The sequence below is a fragment of the Papio anubis genome, chromosome 2 (assembly GCF_008728515.1).
Source record: "Papio anubis isolate 15944 chromosome 2, Panubis1.0, whole genome shotgun sequence".
In the NCBI taxonomy this organism is placed as follows: domain Eukaryota; kingdom Metazoa; phylum Chordata; class Mammalia; order Primates; family Cercopithecidae; genus Papio; species Papio anubis.
In genome coordinates this window covers 43,695,568-43,719,237 of record NC_044977.1, presented here as the reverse complement: position 1 = coordinate 43,719,237, position 23,670 = coordinate 43,695,568, and the positions used below count along the sequence as shown (strand labels likewise).

Genomic DNA, 23,670 nt, shown 5'->3' with positions numbered 1-23,670 from the left:
AAAGGAGAACCAAGTTGGTACTATTCAATTTCAAAACATAAAGGATTAGTATTCTAAGAGGTGTGGTGTAAAGGTGACAAATAGATCATTGAAACAGAGTAGAGTATAGAAACAAATTCACACATAGAGATAGTGTTTTGCAAAGATATCAGAGAAATTCAGTGGGGAAAGAATATTCTTTTCAATAAATAGTGCTGAAACAATGGGAGAATCATGTTTTTAAAAAATGAACCTCAACCTTTGCCTCATACAGTACACAAAGTTGACTTGAAATGAATCACAGATCTTAATATATAAACTAAAACTACAAAACTTCTAAAAGGAAACACAAGAGAAGATCTTAGGGATTTTGGAGTGGGAAAGATTTTAAAAATATAACACAAAAAATATAAACTAGAAAAAAATGAGTAAAGTGGACTTCATCAAAATTTAAAGCTTTTGTTCTTCAAAAAGCACTGTTATTAAAAATGAAGCAACCAACAGACTGAGAGAAAACATTTGCAAAACATGTACCCGATATAGGACTTGTACTAGAATGTACAAAGAACTTAAGACAGTATAAATTTTTAAATATCAAGCTTAAAAATGGGCAAAATATTTGAACAGATACTTCACCAAATAAGTGGATATCAAATATGAATATCAAATACGAACATGGAAAGAGGCTTATCAGTAATCATTAGGAAAGTGAAAATTAAAACCATGATGAATACCACTGCATACCATTAGAATGGCTAAAATTCAAAATTAGTAAATGTTAGGATGTGAAGGAATGGGAACTTTCACAATTAACTGGTGGGAATGTAAAATAATTTGAACACTTTGGAAAAAATGTTTGGCAGTTTCTTAGAAATTGAACGTATATCTAACATATGATCCAACCAGTCCACTCCTGGGTATTTAAGAGAAGTCAAAGTATGTGTCCACACAAAAACTTGTTGATGAGTGTTCATAGGAAACAACCCACGTGTCTATCAATGGGTGAATGGATAAACAAATAGTGCTATAACCATACAGTAGAAAACTACTCAACAATAAAAGGGTAGGAACTATTGATACATGCAACAGCATGGATGAATCCCACAATTCTTATGTTAAGTGAAAGAAGCCAGGCTAAAAGAGTATATATTCCATGATTCCATTTATATATAATTCTAGAATATGCAAACTAATCTATAAATAAGTGGTTATCTGGGAAGAGGGTTATGAAAAGGGCTATGAGGAAACTTTTGGGGATGATAAATATCTTTTTTGAAAAACTTTTAGGTTTGGGGGTACACGTGAAGGTTTGTTACATAGGTAAATGTGTCACAGGAGGTTTGTTGTACATATTATTACATCACCCATGTATTGAGCGCAGTACCCAATAGTTATACCTTCCCCTCCCTCCTACCACCAAGACCCCAGTGTCTGTTGTTTCCTTCTTTGTGTTAATAAGTTCTTATCATTTAGCTCCCACTTGTAAGTGAGAATGTGGTATTTGCTTTTGTTTCTGCATTAGTGTACTAAGGATGATAGCCTCCAGTTCCCTTCATGTTCTTGCAAAAAAAAACATGATCTCATTCTTTTTTATGGCTGTTGATGAATATTGTAATTGTGATGGTGATTTTACTACATCATATGGCAGAACATAAAATGACACACTTTAAATTTATGTAGTTTCTAGTATGTCAGTTTTATCTCAAGCTATCTAAAAAAAAGAATGACTTGAATAAAAGAAATATTTGCCTGAATAGCAGCAGTTCTTCTTTTCCTTTTTTAAAATCCAGTATATTTAAATTTAGTACATAATATTTTAAAGTAGCATGTGTAACATCAGTTTTTAAAATATCCTTTTTTCTGTTTTTATCATGTATCATTTTAAATAGAATAATTTTTTTAAAAGCCTAGCCCTGAAAGCAGAGAATGAAAGGAATGAAAGTAGCTAGTTGTACAGTTAAGTTGGAGGGAATTTTTTTTAATATGGGAAGAGTTTTAATATATTTCTTAGCTTAGGCACATGAACTGGCAAAGAGGGAGAAACTGCAGATATAGAAGATAAAGGGAGTGGGATAGGAGCAGAGTCCTTGATGGTCTAGGAGGAGGGTGGGATGCAGGGCACAGATGAGGCTACTCACCCAGACTAGATGGAAAAAATGAGGGTTAGTACACATATGGATACACCCTGGGACCAAAGGATGACTGTGTTTATCCCCAAACCACATTATTTTTAGTGAAAAAGGAAAGTAAACAGTTGAGAAGAGGAAGGTAGGAATGAGAGGCTTACAGTGAATTATTAGAAGTTTAGATTGGTTACATTTGAGAAGAGAAGAATCTGACCAGGGACATACAAAAAGATTATCAAGAAAAGCTTCTGTTGTAAATGGGAAACCTTTAAAGAAAATCAGAATTTTATTAAAACAAAAATAAGCTCATACTATATTGGTGTTCTGCAACTTGCTTCTTTCACTTCATAATGTGTCTCGGAGATCTTTTCACATCAGTACAAATGGACCTCTTGCTCATTTTAATATCTGTGTATTAGTATTTCGTATATGGATGTACCATAATTTATGTAACATATTCAGTTGTTTCCAACTTGGCACTATTAAATAATTGCTGCTGTGAATATTCTTGTATATATCTATAAGGTGGGAGATGCTTTTGCACATGTAAAACTTTCTGATGCTTGATAACCTGGAAGTAGAATAATTTTGTCAGAGATTATGAACATTACACATTTTGTTGGACATTTCAAATTGCCATCCAGAATGGTTATACTGATATAATCACACGAATTGAGATAATTCATTTCCCTGTACTATCATCAGATAGTGTTATTATCAGAGTGTTACTATCATCAGAAAGTGTTATTTCCTTTTATTTATGTCAATCCTGTGGCCAAAAAATATTTCCTTTGAAATTTGCAATTCTTCCTGTTAGTGAAGATGAACATTTTTATCACACGCTTATAGGCCGTTTCTATTTCTTATGTGAATTGCTCGTTCTTATCCTTTGCCGCTTTTTACTAGGTTGCCTTCCTTACTGATTTGTAGGAGTTCTTTAAATGTTATGGACCTCTTGTCTATAACGTATGTGCAGGTATTTTCTTTCAGGCTTTTAATTTTACAAGTTTCAAAATTTGATATGGTTAAATCTTTTGTTCTTTTCCTTGATGCTTGCTGGATATTGAGTTTCACTTAGAAATGCCTTCCCCACTTCAAGATTATGTAGATTTCCCCCTAAAACTTGTATAGTTGGGTTTTAAAAAAATATTTTATCACTTTAATCAACTCAAAATTAATACATGTGAGTGATGCGAGGTAGGGTACTATCATTTTAGATTCAGTATCAAAAATACATATTTTAAGGCAAAATATTTTTAGGTAATTCTGGAAAGATAATAGAGGTAACTTTTTTTCCCCATAAGCGATAACTTCTTAGGAGTAAAGAAAACACTTTTGTATGTTTCTATTTGTGAAGCAGATACATATTGTGAAGTTCATTGTAACAGGGCAGATTGGTAGCCTGTTAATATTCTCATTACTTAAGACCACTAACTTTTCCATCTAATAAAATTATTAGAAGCATAGATTTTGTTTCAGCATATGACAAACATCAGGGAGATAGATGTCTGATGGCAGTCAGTGCCTGTAGGTATTCTAGTTCATAGTAATGACAAATCTTTTAAAAAGTAGATGCTTAACTACAATGATTAAGATACACAGAAAGACAATGAGAAACAGCAAGAGGAGGTAGAAAAGGAAAGAAATAGAAAAAAACCCAACAAATCACTGAAGAGACAAAAAAGAGAAATTAACATTTTCCTTGTGAGGGGAGGTTTTTTTTTGAGGCAGGGTCTCGCTCTTTTGCCACGCTGGAATGCAGTGGCACGATCTCGCTCACTGCAACCTCTACCTTCCAGGTTCAAGCAATTCTCCTGCCTCAGCCTCCCAAGTAGCTGGGATTGCAGGTACGTGCCACCTATTTTTAGTAGAGATGGGGTTTCGCCATATTGGCCAGGCTGGTCTTGAACTCCTGACCTCAGGTGATCTGCCTGCCTCAATCCCCCAAAGTACTGAGATTACAGGCGTGAGCCACTGCGCCCGGCCCATGAGGGGAGGTGTTAGGTTGTTTCAGGCAACCTTAAAAATTATCTCAGGCCTCATAATAATAGTAGTATGGTTTTGTTATGTTTATTTAGTTTTTGTCTTTTGGGGATGTGATGGACTTCTGCCGCCTTAGTGGGTTTATGTTTTATCTTTTTTGATAGGCTATCACATGTATACTATTAAATTGGCTTGGGATTCTTGCATTCATAGTTCTTCATTGTTTCTTTAGGCAGTTGAGAATTTTGAACCAGCAACTCAGAGAACAAGAGAAAACTCATAAGCCATCTGGTGCTGTGGATTGCAACCTTGAATGTAAGTAAAAGAACTTTAAGGATTGATAAATTATTTGTGGCTCTGGAAATGTTGATAAAGAATTGAGCTTTTGTAATTACTTTGAGGGGATAAATTTAAAATATTGTAGAAACATAGGAAAATAAAAGATGCTATCACTTCCCAATAATATACACTTTTTTTTTTTTTTTTTAAACAGGAGTGTGTTTCCTTTTACATATCTTCTCTTCATATATAATTGATGTATTTAACAAATACTTACTGAATACCTACTGTGTGCCAGGCACAAATAGAACTATGTATGTACTTTTTCTTTTTTAAAAATGAGATCACACTGTATATACTTTTCCACAGCTTCTGTTTATTCACTTAACATATAGTGGACATTTTTGTCTATCAAAATACATAATTATGCATCTTTCTCTTTACGAATTACTTGGATATTCTGCTTATCCAGGTCTACCATAATATGGTCCTCTGCTAATAGTACTTTCCCCCTTTTTCCCAGTGCAAACAACATTGCAGTGAAAATCTTTGTATATGTCTTCATGCATATATGTCAGCTTTTTTTGTTTGTTTGTTTGTTTTGAGATGGCGTCACTCTGTGACTCAGGCTGGAGTTCAGTGGTGCGATCTTGGCTCACTGCAAGTTCTGCCTCCCAGGTTCAAGCGATTCTCTTCCCTCAGCCTCTCAAGTATCTGGGATTATAGGCGCCTGCCACCATGCCTGGCTAATTTTTGTATTTTTATTAGAGACAGGGTTTCATCATGTTGGCCAGGCTGGTCTTGAACTCCTGACCTGAAGTGATCCACTCACCTCGGCCTCCCAAAGTGCTGGAATTACAGACAATGAACCACCACGCCTGGCCAGCGTTTTTGCAGAATAGATGTATAGCAGTAGAATTGCTGAGCCAAAGGGTATATACAGTTGTAATTGTGACAGATATTGCCAAATTGTCCTTAACGATCACAGAACTTAATAAAGAAACTATAATAGTACCAGAAGAAAAGATAAGAATTTGTATTTTTAAATTTTTTTTCGGGGGGGGTGGGGGGAGGGACTTTTCCTAAGCCTGTCAAAGACTCAAATGCCACAGAGGAACAGATTGATAAAATATGTCCCCAGAAAACTTTTTCAGTTTCTACATAGCAAAATTATAAATACATTCAAAACACATAAGCAAAATGGAGAAACAATATATGACACGATAAAGCCTTAATCTTCTTAATATATAAGTATATCTTATAAAGCAATAAGAAAAAAATATGATTACCCAACAGAATGAGCACTTTATAAAAGTGTTAAGTTTCAATAGAGTGATTCAGAAGTTATCACTGTATTTCCACTGTTAACCAAAGGTGAGGAGAGGGAGAGGGTAGGAGAGAGGAGGCCTAGAGGACAAGTAGGGAGATCAGTAGTTGCCACTTTAAATAGCTTCTGTTCTTTATATTATCTCGTCGTTTATCTTATTGTTTCTTTGAGATCATTACTGTTTATAATTACGTGTTTGTTATCAGCTCTGTGAGAACAGGGACCATGTCTGTGCTGTTCATCTCTGTATATTCAGATTCTAATACAATACCTCACACATAGTAAGCATTCACTAAGCATGTAGTTGCTCAATAAATGGTGCCATATACTTTTATCGCCTTGAAAAAGAACGTGATAGATCTGTGTGTTTGTATACAACAGTCTTAAGGCAGAAAAAGGCAACGTTAGAAATTGTGTATGGTGTGTGTGTACGTGTGTGTGTGTGTAGTGTAATTAATACCATATGCAAAAGTGTTTTCACAAAAGATACGAAAATTAATAGTGATTGTCTTGCGGACAGAGAGGAGGAGTGGGAGGGAGATTCTTCTTTGGGAATCATTTGGTATCATTAACATTTTGTGGTGTTTGAATTTTTTTTTTTTTTTTTGAGATGGAGTCTCGCTCTGTCACCCATTCTGGAGTGCGGTGGTGCAATCTCGGCTCACTATAAGCTCCGCCTCCTGGGTTCACGCCATTCTCCTGCCTCAGCCTCCCGAGTAGCTGGGACTACAGGCGCCCGCCACCACGCCCGGCTAATTTTTTTGTATTTTTAGTAGAGACAGGGTTTCACCGTGTTAACCAGGATGGTCTTGATCTCCTGACTTCGTGATCCGCCCATCTCGGCCTTCCAAAGTGCTGGGATTACAGGCGTGAGCCACTGCGCCCGGCCAGTGTTTGAATTTTTTAACTTTGTACATGTTTTCTTTCTTTTAAAAGGATTATGTATTCTTTCTTTTAAAAGGGTTAAAAAAATTAATGCTTAAAATGTCAACTGGAAAAGAAAGGTATGATTTCTGCCAATCAATTTTTAAAAATATATGTAGTATTTATGTAGAACTGCTCATGCAATTAATTGTTAAACAAAATCAATAAATTTCAGGCCTTTTTTTTTTTTTTTAAAGAAACAGGTATTTTCCAAGTTTGTACTTTTTCGGTTTGCGAAACAACTATTTGATCCGTTTTGTCTTACAGTGTTTTCTCTTCAGTCATTGAATATGTCACTGCAAAATCAATTGGAGGAGTCACTAAAGAGCCAGGAGTTACTGCAGAGTAAAAATGAAGAGCTCTTAAAAGTGATTGAAAATCAGAAAGATGAAAACAAAAAATTTACTAGTATATTTAAAGACAAAGATCAAACTATACTTGAAAATAAACAGCAATATGATATTGAGATAACAAGAATAAAAATTGGTATGTATTTAGACAATAGTTATTGTCACATTTTTTAAAAGGAATAAGGAAACTGATACTTCTGTTGTTTTAGAATTGGAGGAAGCCTTAGTCAATGTGAGGAGCTCCCAGTTTAAGTTAGAAACTGCTGAAAAGGAAAACCAGATATTGGGGATAACGTTACGTCAGCGTGATGCTGAGGTGACTCGACTAAGAGAATTAACCAGGTAAAATTGACTTCTTTTGAATAACTCATGCCTTTTTTATTTTTAGATGTTTTTATAAACTTCAAAATAATGTCAGACCTGTTATCTCACCCATATCTTTTTCTCTTACTTTGCCAATGTTTTTGCTAATTCCTAATGATGTTTTCTTCTGTTCCAAGTAAATTAGTTTAGAAATTTCAAATCTGGCTAAATGCTTTTTTTAAACCATGTGAATCAGGGGTCCCTGATGAGAAGCTGAAGACATGTATAGCAACACCGTTAAGCCCTCTGGTTCTGAAGCTAGAAAGATCTGACTGGAATCCCAGCTCTACCACATATTAGCTGAGTTAACTTCTCTAAACCTCATTTAACTTCTCTAAACCTCAGCTGTAAAGTAGGGACATGAATAGAGTTGTCATGGGAAACTAAGAAATCATTCATGAAAAGTACTTAGCATGGTAAGCCCTCATGTCATATCATCTTGGGTAAGTCAGTTAGCCTCTTTCAGCCTTATTTCATCAGTTAAATGAGGGGGTTGGCAGTAGCCCTTAAGATCACTTCATTCCCTAACAGTATTTTTCTAAAATAAAATTAGCTCACTCAATTTTTCTATGATACTCACTTACAAAGTTCAGTTTTCTTTTGAGATCTTTGCTAAGAATTGGATTCTCAACTGCTTTTTTAAAGTTCTAGGAGAGAAGTCAGTTACCTTAGGCCTAAACATCAGCAGATCTGACTTTGTCTTTGAATGATCCTAGAAGTTCCAAATATAAAATAATCTTGAATATAAAGTAATCTTCCTTGTGTTTCCAATAAACAGATCCATTTTGAATTTTAAACTTTCCCCCACATTTTGAATGATAAACTTGTAGGGAATTGGATGAAACAGTAATATATAATATTTATTAATTTAGCTTTATAAATGTATTTGAAATTAATAATCTGTTCACATGGAAATATTGCCCTTTTTCCACATTTATATTTCATAGAATGTTTGCATTCAAACTTCTATTTAACAATGGGAAAAGCAAGACATTTTTTGTAATCATAGAATTATAATTGATTATGTTCTAGTCAGAGGTTCTGAATATTGGCTTATACCAGTCTTATTCAAAATAAAGTAATAGAATGTCCCTTCTTATGAAAGTCTTGGTAAGGTATCCCAAGGAACATGTGTCCTTTTTTCTGAGGAATAATTTCGGGGTGAGAACTTTGTTAGTGTCAGGTATTTATACTAAGAGAAACCAGTAAAAAAAAAAAAAGGCCACATATGGTGTGATTCCATTTATGCGAAATGTCCAGAATAGGCAAATTGACAGAGACACAAAGCAGATTAGTCGTTGCCAGGGGCTGGAGGAACCGAGGGGTGTAGGATGAGAAGTGACTGCTAATGGGTAGTTTCATTTAGGAGTGATGAAATGTTCTGAAATTAGATAGTGGTGACAGTTCTCAACTCTATGAATATACTAATAACCACCAAATTGTGCACTTAAAAGGAGTAGATTTTGTGGTATGTAAATTATATCTGTAGGGTACAGTGGCTCATGCCTGTAACCCCAGCACTTTGGGAGGCTGAGGTGGTTGCTAAATATCCACATTGACAAGCGAAAAACTTATTGTAGTGCTTTACTGACATATGTAGGAATATCTTTTCTTTATTTTTATTTATTTATTTATTTATTTATTTATTTTTGAGACATAGTCTCGCTTTGTCGCCCAGGCTGGAGTGCAGTGGTGCTATCTTGGCTCACTGCAAGCTCCACCTCCTGGGTTCACGCCATTCTCCTGCCTCAGCCTCCCCAGTAGCTGGGACTACAGTTGCCCTCCACCACGCCTGGCTAATTTTTTTTTTTTTTTCAGTAGAGACAGAGTTTCACTGTGTTAGCCAGGATGGTCTCTATCTCCTGATCTCGTGATCCGCCCACCTCGGCCTCTCAAAGTGCTGGGATTACAGGCGTGAGCCACCGTGCCCGGCCAAATACGTCTTTTTTTAGTAAATGCATGGCACGTGTTGAACATTGTGCATGTTGACAATACTATTCAACATGTGCAATGCGTTTACTAAGAAAGTTGGTAACAAAAACATAGGAAAAATCTTTCAGAGTAATAGTATAACTTTCCTAGAAATTAGTAGAAATGGAAGCCCAAAGAAAAAAGGGACTTACCTGAGTTTCACAGCTAGTTACTGTCTGAACTAGGACTAGAGCCAGGATTTTGGATTCCCTCTTCAGCTTTGCTTTCTGTTTTAAACTGGACAGCTTTTCTCTGAATAAAGATGCCCCATTATTGAGGGATTCTTCTACCTGTGTTGGAGATACTTTTGTACCTGCTCATTCTTTCAAAATAACATGCAGTCTGCCCTTTCCATTGTTTATTCAGAATGAAAACATGTAATTGGAGGCTTCTTTTTTTCCTTAACATTTATCCTAACAAAAGTATAGGAACTAAAAAAGTTTATTAATTCTTGCCTGCTATTTGCCTTTAGAAAAGGCCCTGTCTAGAATATTAGATACAGACTTTTGCTCTCCTTTTCATCAGAATCAAGAATTTTCCTATCAGTTTTTTACATTTTTGTTAAGCACGTTTTATGCTGGGCATAAATCCTGCCTCGTGACGACTAGCTCACCTGTCAGATTGACTGCACTCTTACGAATGATTGTAAAAACATGATGGGAAGGCTAGGCACAATATCTCATATAGAGTTTAACACTATCCCTGCATTTTCCAAAGATTTAGTAACAGCTTCAAAATTCTAAGTACATTCATTGATGTCAGTTTTATACTTTTTATTTTGAGGCAGAATCTCGCTCTGTCACCCAGGCTGGAGTACAGTGGTGTGATCACAGCTCACTGTCACCTCAACCTCTCTAGCTCATGCAATCTTCCCACTTCAGGCTCCCAAGTAGCTGGGACCACAGGCACATGCCACTATGCCCAGGTTTTTTGTTTTTTTGTTTTTTGTTTTTACTTTTAGTAGAGACGAGGTCTCGCCATGCTGTCCTAGCTGGTCTTGAACTCCTGGGCTCAAGCAATCCTCCCACCTTGGCCTCCCAAAGTGCTGGGATTACCAGCACACCAAGCCATTGTTTTGTTCTTTAAATTAAAAAAAAAAAAAAAAAAAAAAAGAAGTCTGAGCTTAATTATATCTAAATTCATCCACATTGTTGATTCATAATTTCTTTGGTGACACTCTATGCAATTCAGTTGGTTAGGAACATCTCCAGTATTATAGGTGGGTTGCTGTGACCATTTTAATTTTACTTTGGGCATTAGAGTGTAAAGCACCAGCATCTGACAGTACAGATAAATCTACATGCTCTTCCACTCCTTCACTCTTCCCATAGTCACCTTAGTCAGATAGGCATATGGTTTTTGTATGTGTGTTTTAAATAATCTCTCAGAAAAGAGATTCTGTAAAATTTCTGAATGTCTTTCTCAGACTTTGCGGGAGGAGTAAGGACTGAAAGGTACATGTACAAGGTCTAAAGAAATACCACAAACCATCTTTCTTTTCCTTCTCCAACCTTTAATGATTTTAAATGTGCCTGTATCACCTTTTTTTTCAGATCTTTCTACAACATATTATACAACCATTAAAATGTGAAGAAAATTAATGTTTTAAATACTAATTTAAATAATTATATTTAAAAATATATAAATTAAATAATATATTTAATATTATTTAAGTAAATAAGTAGTGAATAGTTTCACAAAGCATTCTTATAAGTAGCCTAGAAAGGACCCTGCATTTGTTATGAAAGGGTGCCAATTTTCTAAGTATTAAAAATCAGTGTATTTAGCTGAATTATGTATAATAGAAATACCAATATATCCACTTGTCACTGTTTAGGTGCTCATATTCCTTCCTTTAAAATTTTAACATTTTCGTATCTCTTTACTTACAGAGAGTTTTAATTTCAGAGATAGTGGTGAGTCATATTATGTTTATACATCAGAAGATTAGTAATTGCTATTAATTTCCAGAAATTAAGCCTTTTTAAATGTCATTGTCCCTTCCTTTCTTCATCTCTGATTTTATCTATAGCAACAATAATTTAAAAAAAAAAAACTGGAAAGAAACCTCAATATAAGTATTCCTTTACTGAAAATAAACAAAAATAAAAATTTCAGTATGCAGTCTGATCAAATTAATTAGTGGGTCATTATTCATTACAGCATTCCTTTAAAGGTATGTTTCTCCAGCATATTTTTGTGTTTTAGTAACAACTCATTAACTTCTTTTAAAATTAATATAATTGACAATATTTTAATTATATTTATGGGGTACAGTGATGTTTTGGTATATGTAAACAAGAAGAAATAACTAAATCCAGCTAATAACATGTCCATCATCTCAGTTATTATATTTTGGAGTGAGACATTTTTAGCAATGTTGGATTATTATTAAGTATAGTCACCCTAGTTGTGTGTGTGTGTATATTATATTATATATTATATTACATATTATATATGTATACATACATGTGTACATATACATGTGGATATGTACCTACACATGGGATTGCTGAATCATATGGTAAGTCTATTTATACATTTTTGAGGAGCTTCCATACTATTTACCATTGTGTCTATACTAATTTACATTCCTACCAACAGTATACAAGGGTTTCCTTTTCTCCACATCTTCATCAACACTTGTTAGCTTTCATCTTTTTTGTAATAGCCATTCTGACTGGTGTGAGATGATATCTCATTGTGGTTTTATTTTGGATTTCCCTAATGTTGAGCATTTTTTCTTAATCATATTGGCCATTTAAATGGAGAAATGTCTGCTCAGGTCCTTTGCCCATTTTTTAATTATTTGTGTTTTGCTATTGAGTTGTGTGAGTCCCTTATATATTTTGAATATTAACCCCTTATCAAGTATGTTTTGCAAATATTTCTTCCACACCATGGCTTGTCTCTTCACTCTGTTAGATTGTTCCCCTTGCTGTGCAAAAAGCCTTTTAGTTTGATACGATTTCATTTGTCTATTTTTGTTTGTGATAACTGTGCTTTCAAGGTCATATCTAAAAAATTATTGCCTGGACCAGTGTCATGGATCTTTTCCCTCATGTTTTTTTCTAGTAGTTTTACAGTTTCAGGTCTTGTATTTAAATCTTTAATCCATTTTGAGTATATTTTTGTATGCATTGTGAAATAACAATCCAATTCCATTCTTCTGTATATGGATCTCCAGTTTTCCCATCACCATTTGTTGAAGAGACTTTTCCCCATTTTGTTTTCTTGTCACCTTTGTCAAAAATCAATTGGCCATAAATACATGGATTTATTTCTGTCCTGTTCCATTGATCAGCGTGTCTGTTTTTATGCCAGTTCATGCCGTTTTGATTTCAATTCCTTTAATATATTTTGAAATCGGGGAATGTGGTGCCCCCAGCTTTGTTCTTTTTACTTAAGATTTATTTGGCTTTTCGGGTTTTTTTAAATGATTCTATATGAATTTTAGGATGGTTTATTCTATTTCTGTGAAAAGTGACACTGGAATTTTGATACGAATTATGTTGAATTTGTAGGTCATTTTGGATAGCATGAATATTCCAACAATATTATTTCTTCCAATCATGAGCACAGGATATCTTTCCATTTATTTGTGTTTTCTTGAATTTCTTTTATCAGTATTTCATAGTTTTTAGTATATACTAATAATATATATATTTAGTAAATACTAATTTTATATATATATATAGTTTACCTCCTTGGTTAAATTTTCACTGAAGTATTTTACTTTTTGTTGCTTGTTTTTCTTAATTTCTTTTGGGTAGTTTGTTGTGAGTGTATAGAAATGTTACTGATTTTTTATATTGATTTTGTATCCTACAACTTTACTGAGTTTATCAGCAAACCAGTTTTTTGGTGTTTAGTATTTTCTGTGTATAAAATCGTGTCAGCAAACAGAGACAATTTCATTTCTTCCTTTCTTATTATCTTCTATTTTTTTTTCTCTTGCCTAATTACTCTGGGTAAGATTTCCAGTACTGTGTTGAAAATAAGTGGTGAGAGTGGGCCTTCTTACCTTACTCTTAGATCTTAGAGGAAAAACTTTCAACTTTTCAACATTGAGTATGATGTTAACTATGGATTTGTCATATATATGGCCTTTGTTGTGTTAAGGTACATTCCTTCTATACAGAATCTGTTGAGAGTTTTTTCATGAAAGAGTGTTGACATTTATCAAGTGCATTTTCTACATCTTTTGCGATGATCATATAGTTTTATATTCTTCATTCTGTTAATGTGGTATATCATATTCATTGGTTTTATGTGTTGAACCATCCTTGCATCTCATTTATGAATCCTGTTTAATCATGGTGAATAATTCTTTTAATGTGTTGTTGAATTTGGTTTGCTAGTATTTTGTTGAGGGTTTTTTTTATCTGTGTTCATCAGAGATAATGACCTGTAGTTTTCTTTTCTTGTAGTGTTCTTTTCTAGCTTTGTTATCAGAGTCATAGTGGCCTTGTTCTTGGCCTTGTTCAGTGTTTTCTATGTAAAACAAGTTTGGAAAAATTCCCTCCACTTTGAATGTTTGAAAGAGTTTGAGAAGGATTGGAATTCTCAATCCTTCTTTAAATGTTCTTTAAATGTTGGTTAGAATTAAGCTATGAAGCCATCTTGTCCTGGGCTTTTCTTTGGTGGGAGACTTTATTAAGAACATTTAATATCCTTACTCTTTATTGATCTGCGCAGACTTTCTATTTCTTCATGATTCAAGTTTGGTAAGTTGTGTCTGTATAGAAATTTATCCATTTCTTCTGGGTTATCTAATTCGTTGGTGTATAATTGCTCATAGTAACTTATGATTCTTTGCGTTGCTGTGTTATGTCTTTGCATTGCTGTGTTATCAGTTGTAATATCTCCTTTTATTTCTGATTCCCTTGAGTCTTCTCTCTCCTTTTCTTAGTCTAACTAACGGTTTGTCAATTTTATGTCCCCAAAAAAACAAACTCAGTTTTGCTGATTTTTTCCTGTTGTTTTTCTAGTCTATTTCATTTATTTCTTGCTCTGATCTTTGTTGATTTCTTCCTTCTGCTAATTTTGGGCTTAATTTGTTCTTCTTTTTCTAGCTCCTTAAGGTGTAATGTTAGATTATTTGAGAGCTTTCTTTTTTGATACATTTATTGCTATAAATTTCCCTCTTAGAATTGCTTTTGCTGCATCCCATAAATGTTGTCATATTTTGTTTTCATTTTTGTTTGTCTCAAGGCATTATTTAATTATCCTTTTAATTTCTTCTTTGTCTCATGGTTGTTCAGCAGCATGTTTCTTAATTTCCACGTTTGTGAATTTTCCAAAATTTTGTCTTGTTTATTGATACCTAGTTTCATGCCATTGGAATCAGAAGATACTTGATATGATTCCAGTCTCCTTAAATTTGTTAAGAATTATTTTGTGGTCTAACATAATCTATCCTGAAGAATGTTCTGTGTGCATGAGAGAAGAATGTGTACTCTGTTGCTGTAGAATGGAATGTTCTGTTATATCTATGAGATCTATTTGGTCTAAACCAAGCTTGTCCAACTCATGGTCCCTGAGCCGCATGCAGTCCAGGATGGGTTTGAATGTGGCTCAACACAAATTCATAAACTTTCTTAAAACATTATGAGTTTTTTTTTGACAAAAATTTAAGCTCATCAGCTGTCGTTAGTGTTAATGTATTTTATGTGTGGCCCAAGACAATTCTTCTTCCAGTGTGGCCCTGGGAAGGCAAAAGTTTGGACACCCCTGGTCTAAAGTGTAATTCGAGATGTTTCCTCATTGATTTTCCTTATTGATTTTATATCTAAATGTTAGAATTGTATCTAAATGTTTTCCTTATTGATTTTCTATCTAAATGATCTGTACAATGTTGAGAGCCGGGTACTGAAATCCCTCACTCAGTCTGTCTGTCCCTTCAGATCATTTAATAGTCGCTTTATTATTTAGTTGCTCCAATGTTGGGTGCTGCATATATTCTTACAATTGCAGATTGACGCCTTTATCATTATATAGTGATCTTCTTTGCTTCTTTTTACAGTTTTTGACTTAAAGTCTGTTGTCTGATATGAGTATAGCTACCCCTGCTTTCTTGGTTTCCTTTCCTGTGGAGTATATTTTTCCATCTCTTTACTTTCAGTCTATGTGTGTGCTTTACCTTAGAGTGAGCCTCGTGTAAGCAGCATACAGTTTTTGATTCATTTACCCACTCTGTCTTTTGATTAGAGAATTTACTCTATTTACATTCAAGGTAATTGCTGATAGGCAAGGACTTGCTACTGCTATTTTGTAATTTATTTTGTAATTGTTTTGTAGATCCTTTCTTTCTCCCTCTGTTGCCTTCCTTTGTGGTTTGATGGTTTTCTGTAATGGTACGCTTTGAATCCTTTTCATGTTTTGTGCAAATTCTGTAGGTTTTTGCTTTGTGGTTACCCTAAGGTTTACATAAAATATCTTATACTTAGGCTATTTTAAGCTGATAATAACTTTAATCACATACAAAAACTACACTTTTACTCCCCTCTTCCACATTTTATGATCTTGATTTCAAAATTTACGTCTTTTTCTAATTTATATCCTGTAACTATAGTTGTTTTTAATAGTTTTGTCTTTTAACCCTCATATAAGAGATAAAATTGCTTTACATACCACCATTAAGGTACTAGAGTATTCCGAATATGATTATGTATTACTTATACCATTGAGTTTTATAATTGCATGTGTTTTATGGTATTAATTAGTGACCTTTTACTTCAGCTTAAAGAACGTGTTTTAGCAATTCTTGTAAGATAGGCCTACTGATGATGAACTCCCTTAGCATTTGTCTGGGAAAGTTTTTATTTCTCCCTCATTTCTGAAGGGCAGTTTTGCTGGATAAAGTATTCTTGGCTGACAGGTTGTTTTTGTTGAGAAGTCCGCTGTTAGCCATATTGGGGCTCCCTAGTGTGTGATGTTTATTATCTCTTGCTGCTTTGAATTTTAACAGTTATCTTTGAATTTTAACAGTTTGGTTACGGCATGTCTTGGTGAACTTCTCTTTAGGTTAAATTGGATTGGAGACCTCTGAGCTTCCTGTACCTGAATGTTGGTGTCTTTCCCTAGATTTGGAGAATTTTCAGCCATTATTTTCCTAAATATGCTTTCTGGCCATTTTTCTCTGTCTTCTCCTTCAGGCACTCCTGTTTCTCAGGTGGTGTCTCATAATACCTGTAGGCATTCATTCTTTTTCATTCTTTATTTCCTCTTCTGACTGGATAATTTTAAATGTCCTCTTTTCAGGCTCACTAATTCCTCTGCTTGATCAAGTATACTATTGAAGTATTTTATTGAATTTTTCAGTTTAAATCCTGTATTTTTTTATCTCTTAGATATCTATTTGATTTTAAAAATTTGTTTCTATTTCTTTGTCAAACTTACTGTTTTAATTGTTTTCCAAATTTCATTTAATTTTTTATCTGTATTGTCTTGTAGTTCCCTGAACATTTTAAAGAGGATTATTCTCAATTCTTTGTCTCTGATTTCATAGGTCTCATTTCTTTAGAGTCCATTATTGGTGCTTTATTACTTTCTTTTAGTGGTGTCATTTTTCTGATTCTTCATAATCCTTGTATCCTTGCATTGGTGTCTGTGCACTTGAAGAAGTGGCCACCTCTTCCAGCTTTTGCGGGTGTTCTGCCCTACCCCCCTCTCACCTGAGGTGAAGGGATAGACCTTCACTATTTAGTCTAGCCTGCGATTCTGGATTGGCCATCTGGTAGTGACCATAGGCAGGCAGACCTTGCTGTTGGATGCTCTAACTGGGCTGCTACCTGTGCTTTGAGGTCAATGGAGCTATTGGCTGTGCTCCATGGCCTTGTGAAACCAATGGCTGTGCTCCATCAACGAGTGAGGCCACTGACTGGGTTCCAAGGTCAGGTGAAGCTGCCGGCTGGGCTCTGCAATCACCTTTGCTTGGGCAGGGTTGCAGGCTATATTCCCTGGCTGAGTGCTACTGCTGTTTAGAATCTAATTGGGTAGGGTTGCAGGCTGGGCTTCAATGGTGCTGGGTTTTCTGCCCAGCCACTCGTGACAGGCAGGGCCAGAGATTACTCCACGGTGTGCAGTCACAGGTTTGCCTCCCTGCCTGGGCCTGGGCAGAACCTCAGGCTGGACTCCAAAGCAGAGTGGAGTCACTGCTTAACTGCTAAGATTGAGCGGGGTCAGTTACTGTGTTCTGCAGATATGCAGGGATGCAGGTTTGCCTCCTGGCCTCAGGAAACTATATATACAGCTGTGAAGTTAGGTAGGGTCACTAGAGTCTGGCAGGGCCGGATGCGGACCTCCACAGATTTATGCTAATGTGCACTTGCCTCTGGGTCTGGGGAAGCCATAAGCAGAGTACTGAGGCTGGGTGGGGTTACCGCTCGCCCTCTCAGTTCTTACGGGACCAGATGCTCTCTTCTACACTTAGGTGCCACCACATACTTGCCTCCTGGCCTTGGAAAACTTTAAGCAGAGAATTGAGACTCTGCTTAAGGGTTGGGGAAGGCTTGGGTGTGATAGTGGTAGGGACTTGGCCCTGCCAAACCTGTCAACTGTGCTTTCTGCAAAGCAGTGCTTTTGACTGGTCTCTCTGATCTGGTGCTTCTATTGGCAGGAATGCAGAGTCATTGCCAAGATCTGTGCTGTAGCCGCTATGAGCCCCATCCCCTTCTTTGTTTTTTGCTAACCCCAGATGGTCTAGCCCTGTAAGAACACGTGGGGTAATGCACAAGTGGGCTTCCTGAGAAGCATCCCGGAGTGCCGGGTCAGTTGAGTGTTCACCTCCAGCTTTCTTTTTCTGTGGTAGAAACTGTAGGCCCAGGGGACTCCTCCTGTGTGGTACTTAACTGGCTTGGAAAGAGGTGAAACTGTTCCTTTTAACCGTGCCCAGCCTTCACTGATTTTTGAGACCATATATGATTCAATTTAAATAGACTAAACTCTTAGTATAAAATAGCTTTAGGCTGGGCATGGTGGCTCATGCCTGTAATCCCAGCACTTTGGGAGGCTAAGGAGGGCAGATCACAAGGTCAGGAGATCGAGACCATCCTGGCTAACACAGTGAAACCCCGTCTCTACTAAAAAATGCAAAAAGATTAACCGGGCGTTGTGGCAAGTGCCTGTAGTCCCAGCTACTTGGGAGGCTGAGGCAGGAGAAAGGCATGAACCCAGGAGGTGGAGCTTGCAGTGAGCCGAGATTGCGCCACTGCACTCCAGCCTGGGTGACAGAGCAAGACTCTGTCTCAAAAAAAAACAAAAAAAAGGCTTTAATAGGACTACTAATAAAGGTTGCCATCAAACAAACACCCACTTAGACCACGCTAAGTACTTTACCTTTATACCTTATTATTTTATCTTATTTAATCTTCATTGTAGTTCAGAAATATCTTCATTTTACAGGTGAGAGACTTGAGATTCAGAAAGGTTAAATGACTTGCCCAAGATCACAGCTAATGATGGCACTGGGATTTGATTCCATTTCTAACTTCAAACCTTGTATGGTTTTCCTTATACACCTTTCCAGTACCTAGCTGTTGCTTATACCTATTATGCCAGATAATTATCTCTAACTATCCTTTTTTTCTAGTATTGTGCCCCCGACACACACACAAACATATATAATGGAGGGAAATAATTTCTAACAGAATTCATAACAAATGAATAGTGTGTTTCCCTTTGTATCTTAGCCTACCTTTGTTAGGCCAGTTTTTTACTCTAGGGCTCAATTTGTAGTGCTGCTCAAGAATAAACCCTCTCGGCTGGGCGTGGTGGCTCATGCCTGTAATCCCAGCACTTTGGGAGGCTGAGGCGGGCAGATCACTTGAGGCCAGGAGTTCAAGACCAACCTGGCCAACATGGTGAAACCCTGTCTCTACTAAAAATACAAAAATTAGCCAGGTATGGTGATGGCGCACATGTAATCCCAGCTACTCGGGAGGCTGAGGCGAGAGGATCACTTGAACCTGGAAGGCAGAAGTTGCAATGAGCTGAGATCATGTCACTGCACTCCAGCCTGGGTGACAGAATGAGACTCCATCTCAATAAAACAAAAGAAAATAATAAAATATCTCCATACCTTAAAAAAAAATTCTGAGCCTCTATTTTTAGACATAGTGATAGATTTGATACAGACCAACATATTTTATCATTGTTATTTTAATTATATGCTCTTGCCAAAGCACATTCTGTGATTTTGTGCTTCTAGTCGCTTTTCATATTGAGAACCAGGCACTTCTCTCAAATCCCTTTTTTAAAGATGGAGGTATAGATAAGTGAATTAAAGAAACAGCTAAAAATAATAATTAGTGTTCTAAATTCTTCTTAACAGAACTTTACAGACTAGCATGGCAAAGCTTCTCTCCGATCTTAGTGTGGACAGTGCTCGCTGCAAGCCTGGGAATAATCTTACCAAATCACTGTTGAACATTCATGATAAACAACTTCAACATGTCCCAGCTCCTGCTCACACTTCCATAATGAGTTATCTAAATAAGTTAGAAACAAATTACAGTTTTACACATTCAGAGCCACTGTCTACAATTAAGAATGAGGAAACCATAGAGCCAGACAAACCCTATGAAAATGTTCTGTCCTCCAGAAGCCCTCAAAATAGTAACACTAGGGGCATGGAGGAAGTATCTGCACCTGGAATTATTTCTGCCCTTTCAAAACAAGATTCTGATGAAGGGAGTGAAACTATGGCTTTAATAGAAGATGAGCATAATTTGGATAATACAATTTACATTCCTTTTGCTAGAAGCACTTCTGAAAAGAAATCACCACTTTCTAAGAGACTGTCCCCTCAGCCACAGATAAGAGCAGCTACAACACAGCTAGTTAGCAACAGTGGACATGCTGTCTCTGGAAAAGAAAATAAACTGTGTACACCTGTAGTCTGTTCCTCTTCAACAAAGGAAGCAGAAGATGCACCTGAAAAACTTTCCAGAGCATGTGATATGAAGGACACACAGCTCCTCAATAAAATAAAGGAAGCAATTGGTAAGATCCCTGCTGCCACCAAGGAGCCAGAGGAACAAACTGCATGTCATGGCCCATCAGGTTGTCTTAGCAACAGCCTTCAAGTGAAAGGCAATACTGTCTGTGACGGTAGTGTTTTCACTTCTGACTTGATGTCTGACTGGAGCATCTCTTCATTTTCAACGTTCACTTCTCGTGATGAACAAGACTTCAGAAATGGCCTTGCGGCATTAGATGCCAACATAGCTAGACTCCAGAAGTCTTTAAGGACTGGTCTTCTGGAGAAATGAATTCAGAAGAAAACTCTTCGAGTGCTTCTTTTTTAAAACTAGAACTTGACTATATTGAATGTGTATTTTTCCTTAGTGAAATGATGTTTTATATTATTAATTATGTGTGAAGTAATACATTGTACAAGTACTAATTGTATTGTTGGGATATATTGACACTGAGGAGCTTATAAAAACAAGTCATCTTAAGAAGTTGACAATTGCTACAAGAAGAAAGTTGTAGATAACTAGGAAATTACTGTAAGTAATGTTTTATTTCAGTACTTAGCAATTAGAGTTCTTTTATTAAGATGTATCTGCTGGATTAAGGGTACAGGTTGAAATAGTTCTGTGGTTGTCCTAAAAGATAATGGGAAAAGAATCTCTGGATGTAAGTTTTTCTGTTGAAACTGGAGGTGGTTTTTTTGGGTTTTTTTTTTTTCTGTTTCGGTATACTTTTTTTTTTTAATAGCAATGTGTTTTTATTAAACATGCTATGTGCCACAGGCTAGTGTTGTTGGTGAGATATATAAACATTTATTTAAAGAGAAAAGTTACCAGTATCTACACCTCTTAAAAAACATTGATTGGTCTAAAAAATATATAGATAACATCCTAAGTTAACATATGGCTTCTTAAAACTTGGGCACTTTTATTTGTTCTTATCCCAAATTCATGTTTTAAGGCCTTTAAAGAATAGTCAGACTGATAAGTGCTAACAGATAAGCTATAGTTTGGGAAATTTGTGGGTTTTTTTAAAATAAGAAATGTTTATTTTTGTCCTTATATTTAAACATGATGGAATTTGTAAATCTTGGCATTGATTGTAATTCTACCTTTTTGGAACAACTTTTTTTCCAGCATGTTAGCTGAGAATATTCTCTATTCTATAAATAATATGAAGTAGATTGGTCTCTCTGCTTCTCTATACCACGACTTCTTAGCTCAGTATCATCTCCCTTCACGTAAGCAGCACATTTTAACTCTTAGGAAGCTGAATGTTGTGTTATCACTAATACTTTGTACACGTCACCTGCCTACTCTAATTGTCTTTAGTACTTGGACAGGCTTTATCTTTAAAGAGTGTTCTCCTAGGCCCAGAACCTCCTCGTGTTTTTTTGTTTTGGTTTTTTTTTTTCAGGTGTTAGTGCTACAGCGTTTGAAGGACCCAGCTGTAGTCTCTTTGATATGTTCAGATTTTCCAGATAGAGATTTAAGTCTAAAAATTTATTAAGTGAATTCTAAACTATTTCACACAAGAGTCTATTAGCATCTTCAATTTTCTTTAGTATTCATGAATTAATTTATTGGCATCTTATTTTGAGGTAATAGGCCACAACTCTTTAAAAAATAAGTTCAGAAATAAAAAATAATAAGAAAATTGTGTCATCTGTCTACTCTCAAATATTTAACTTATTCATATGCAAAAGTAGAATGTTAAGATTACATGGTAATACAAGAAGATAGTCCTATTTGGCCCTTAACATGGAACAGGCATCCTTATATGCAAAGGAAATTTATAAACCCTTGTGGGTTCAATTAATTAGTGATTGTTATAATCAATTTAATAGTTTAAGAAACAAATGAGACTACAAATTTCTTCAGGGACTTTCAGCAGATGCTTAGTATTTGATGTAAGACGTGCACATGAAATAGAAACATGAAAGAATTTGGTTAAATTTCAAGGTGGAATATGAACCTAGCACAGTGGATGGAATACATAGTGTGTTTTACAGAACTTTAGAACAGAAGGAAGCCAGGAGTAGAAGAGGACCTAGAAGAGACAACTTCATTTGGAAGAATACATAGGATTTGGGTAATCCTGTGAACAGCCTTAAATGTTTCCCCCTTAGAAAGTCAGTATCATCAAAATGTGGGGATTGAATTTAGTATATTAGGATGGTGGTAGACCAACCTGACTGAAATAGAGGTGGGGAGGGGGTGGTAATAATAAATGAAAAACACACAATTAGAAGATTTGGATCAGTTGTAGAATGTCTTCAGCTCCAGGCTGAGGAGTATCCATTAAACATTAAGTCATTGGAGTATTTGGGTATCTGGTGGTGATGGTTTTTGTTTTTTGTTTTCAATTGAGGATTACCAGGTGAAGTTGGATATTCTTAAAATGTCTTGGAGTGATAGTAAATAGGAAGGATTAGAGGAGGGAGAGACCGGAGACCATTTAGAAAACTGTTGCAGTAGTTCAGACATAATCCTGTGGCAATAGAAGTGAAAAAGGAGAGGCAAATTGAAAATTTTTCAATCAGCTGGGTGACTTAATAGGAACTAAAGAGGGTAGAAAAATCAAAGATGACTCCAAGGTTTTCAGTTTAATCAGTTTGAGACACACTAAGCAATGTCTAAAATGAAAAGTCAAGTTCTTAGTTAAGTTCCAAATTGTCTTCATTAGAATAAAAAGGGGAGAAGGAGAGTGTCCATTCTCAGTCATCTTTAGATCATCTCAGCCGGAGTCAGCATTACTGCCCCATCATAGTCTCCGAAAGGTCAGGCTGGTCTCAGATCCCAGCCCTCTCAGCCTTTTCAGATGTCCTAGAGTGCAAAAAGCATATTAGTAGATCTCCAGAGTATCTGCTAACCTCTGACACACTGAAATTCATGTCTCCTGATAGGTATTGAGCATGTAATGAGAACCATCCTATGGCATTTTGTCACTATTTTACTGTCTTTGATCTGTGGAGGTAATGTACAACCTTTTACAATGAATTTAGTATTTGTGAACACCATTAAAGATGAAAGGTAGAATCTGATGCTATTGGACCAACTGTAGAGATCCTAGGGACAGGGCTAAAGAACCAAAGAAGTACTTAGCACATGTTCTTCCCTTATTCCCACCACCCCTGGAGTTTAGTAAATCAGAAACCTTTGCTTTTCACTAATGGTGGCATTTTACTTGTCAAGTGCCTTAAAAGTGATAAAGGCCTGCTTCAACTACATGGAAAGTAGGGCAGCATTGTAAAACCTGTGTAGGTAAAAAGGGCGTGCAGCTTCATCACAGCTGACCAGGTAGGTATCTAGTGCTCACATTCCCTCAGCTAAAGACTCATTCACTCAGTGAATGAAATGAAAGCTCTAATGTGTGCCAGTTACATATTATA

The 23,670-nt window shown here is 35.9% G+C and overlaps 1 protein-coding gene across 4 annotated transcripts in view; it reads left to right on the top strand.

The window, feature by feature from the left end:
* The window catches only part of CCDC14 (coiled-coil domain containing 14), a 69,103-nt gene that overhangs the window by 31,083 nt on the left and 14,350 nt on the right, over positions 1-23,670 (top strand). Inside the window, exons 10-13 of one of the 4 annotated variants that reach the window (XM_021933123.2) lie at positions 4,321-4,403; positions 6,886-7,104; positions 7,178-7,310; positions 20,065-21,935. In XM_021933123.2, coding sequence (XP_021788815.1) covers positions 4,321-4,403; positions 6,886-7,104; positions 7,178-7,310; positions 20,065-20,575 — 946 coding nt within the window. In that variant the 3' untranslated portion in view covers positions 20,576-21,935. Of the gene's footprint in view, positions 1-4,320; positions 4,404-6,885; positions 7,105-7,177; positions 7,311-19,635; positions 21,936-23,670 lie in introns of those variants that run through there. The other 3 variants (XM_003894027.5, XM_009200137.3, XM_017954243.3) reach the window with 3 other exon arrangements.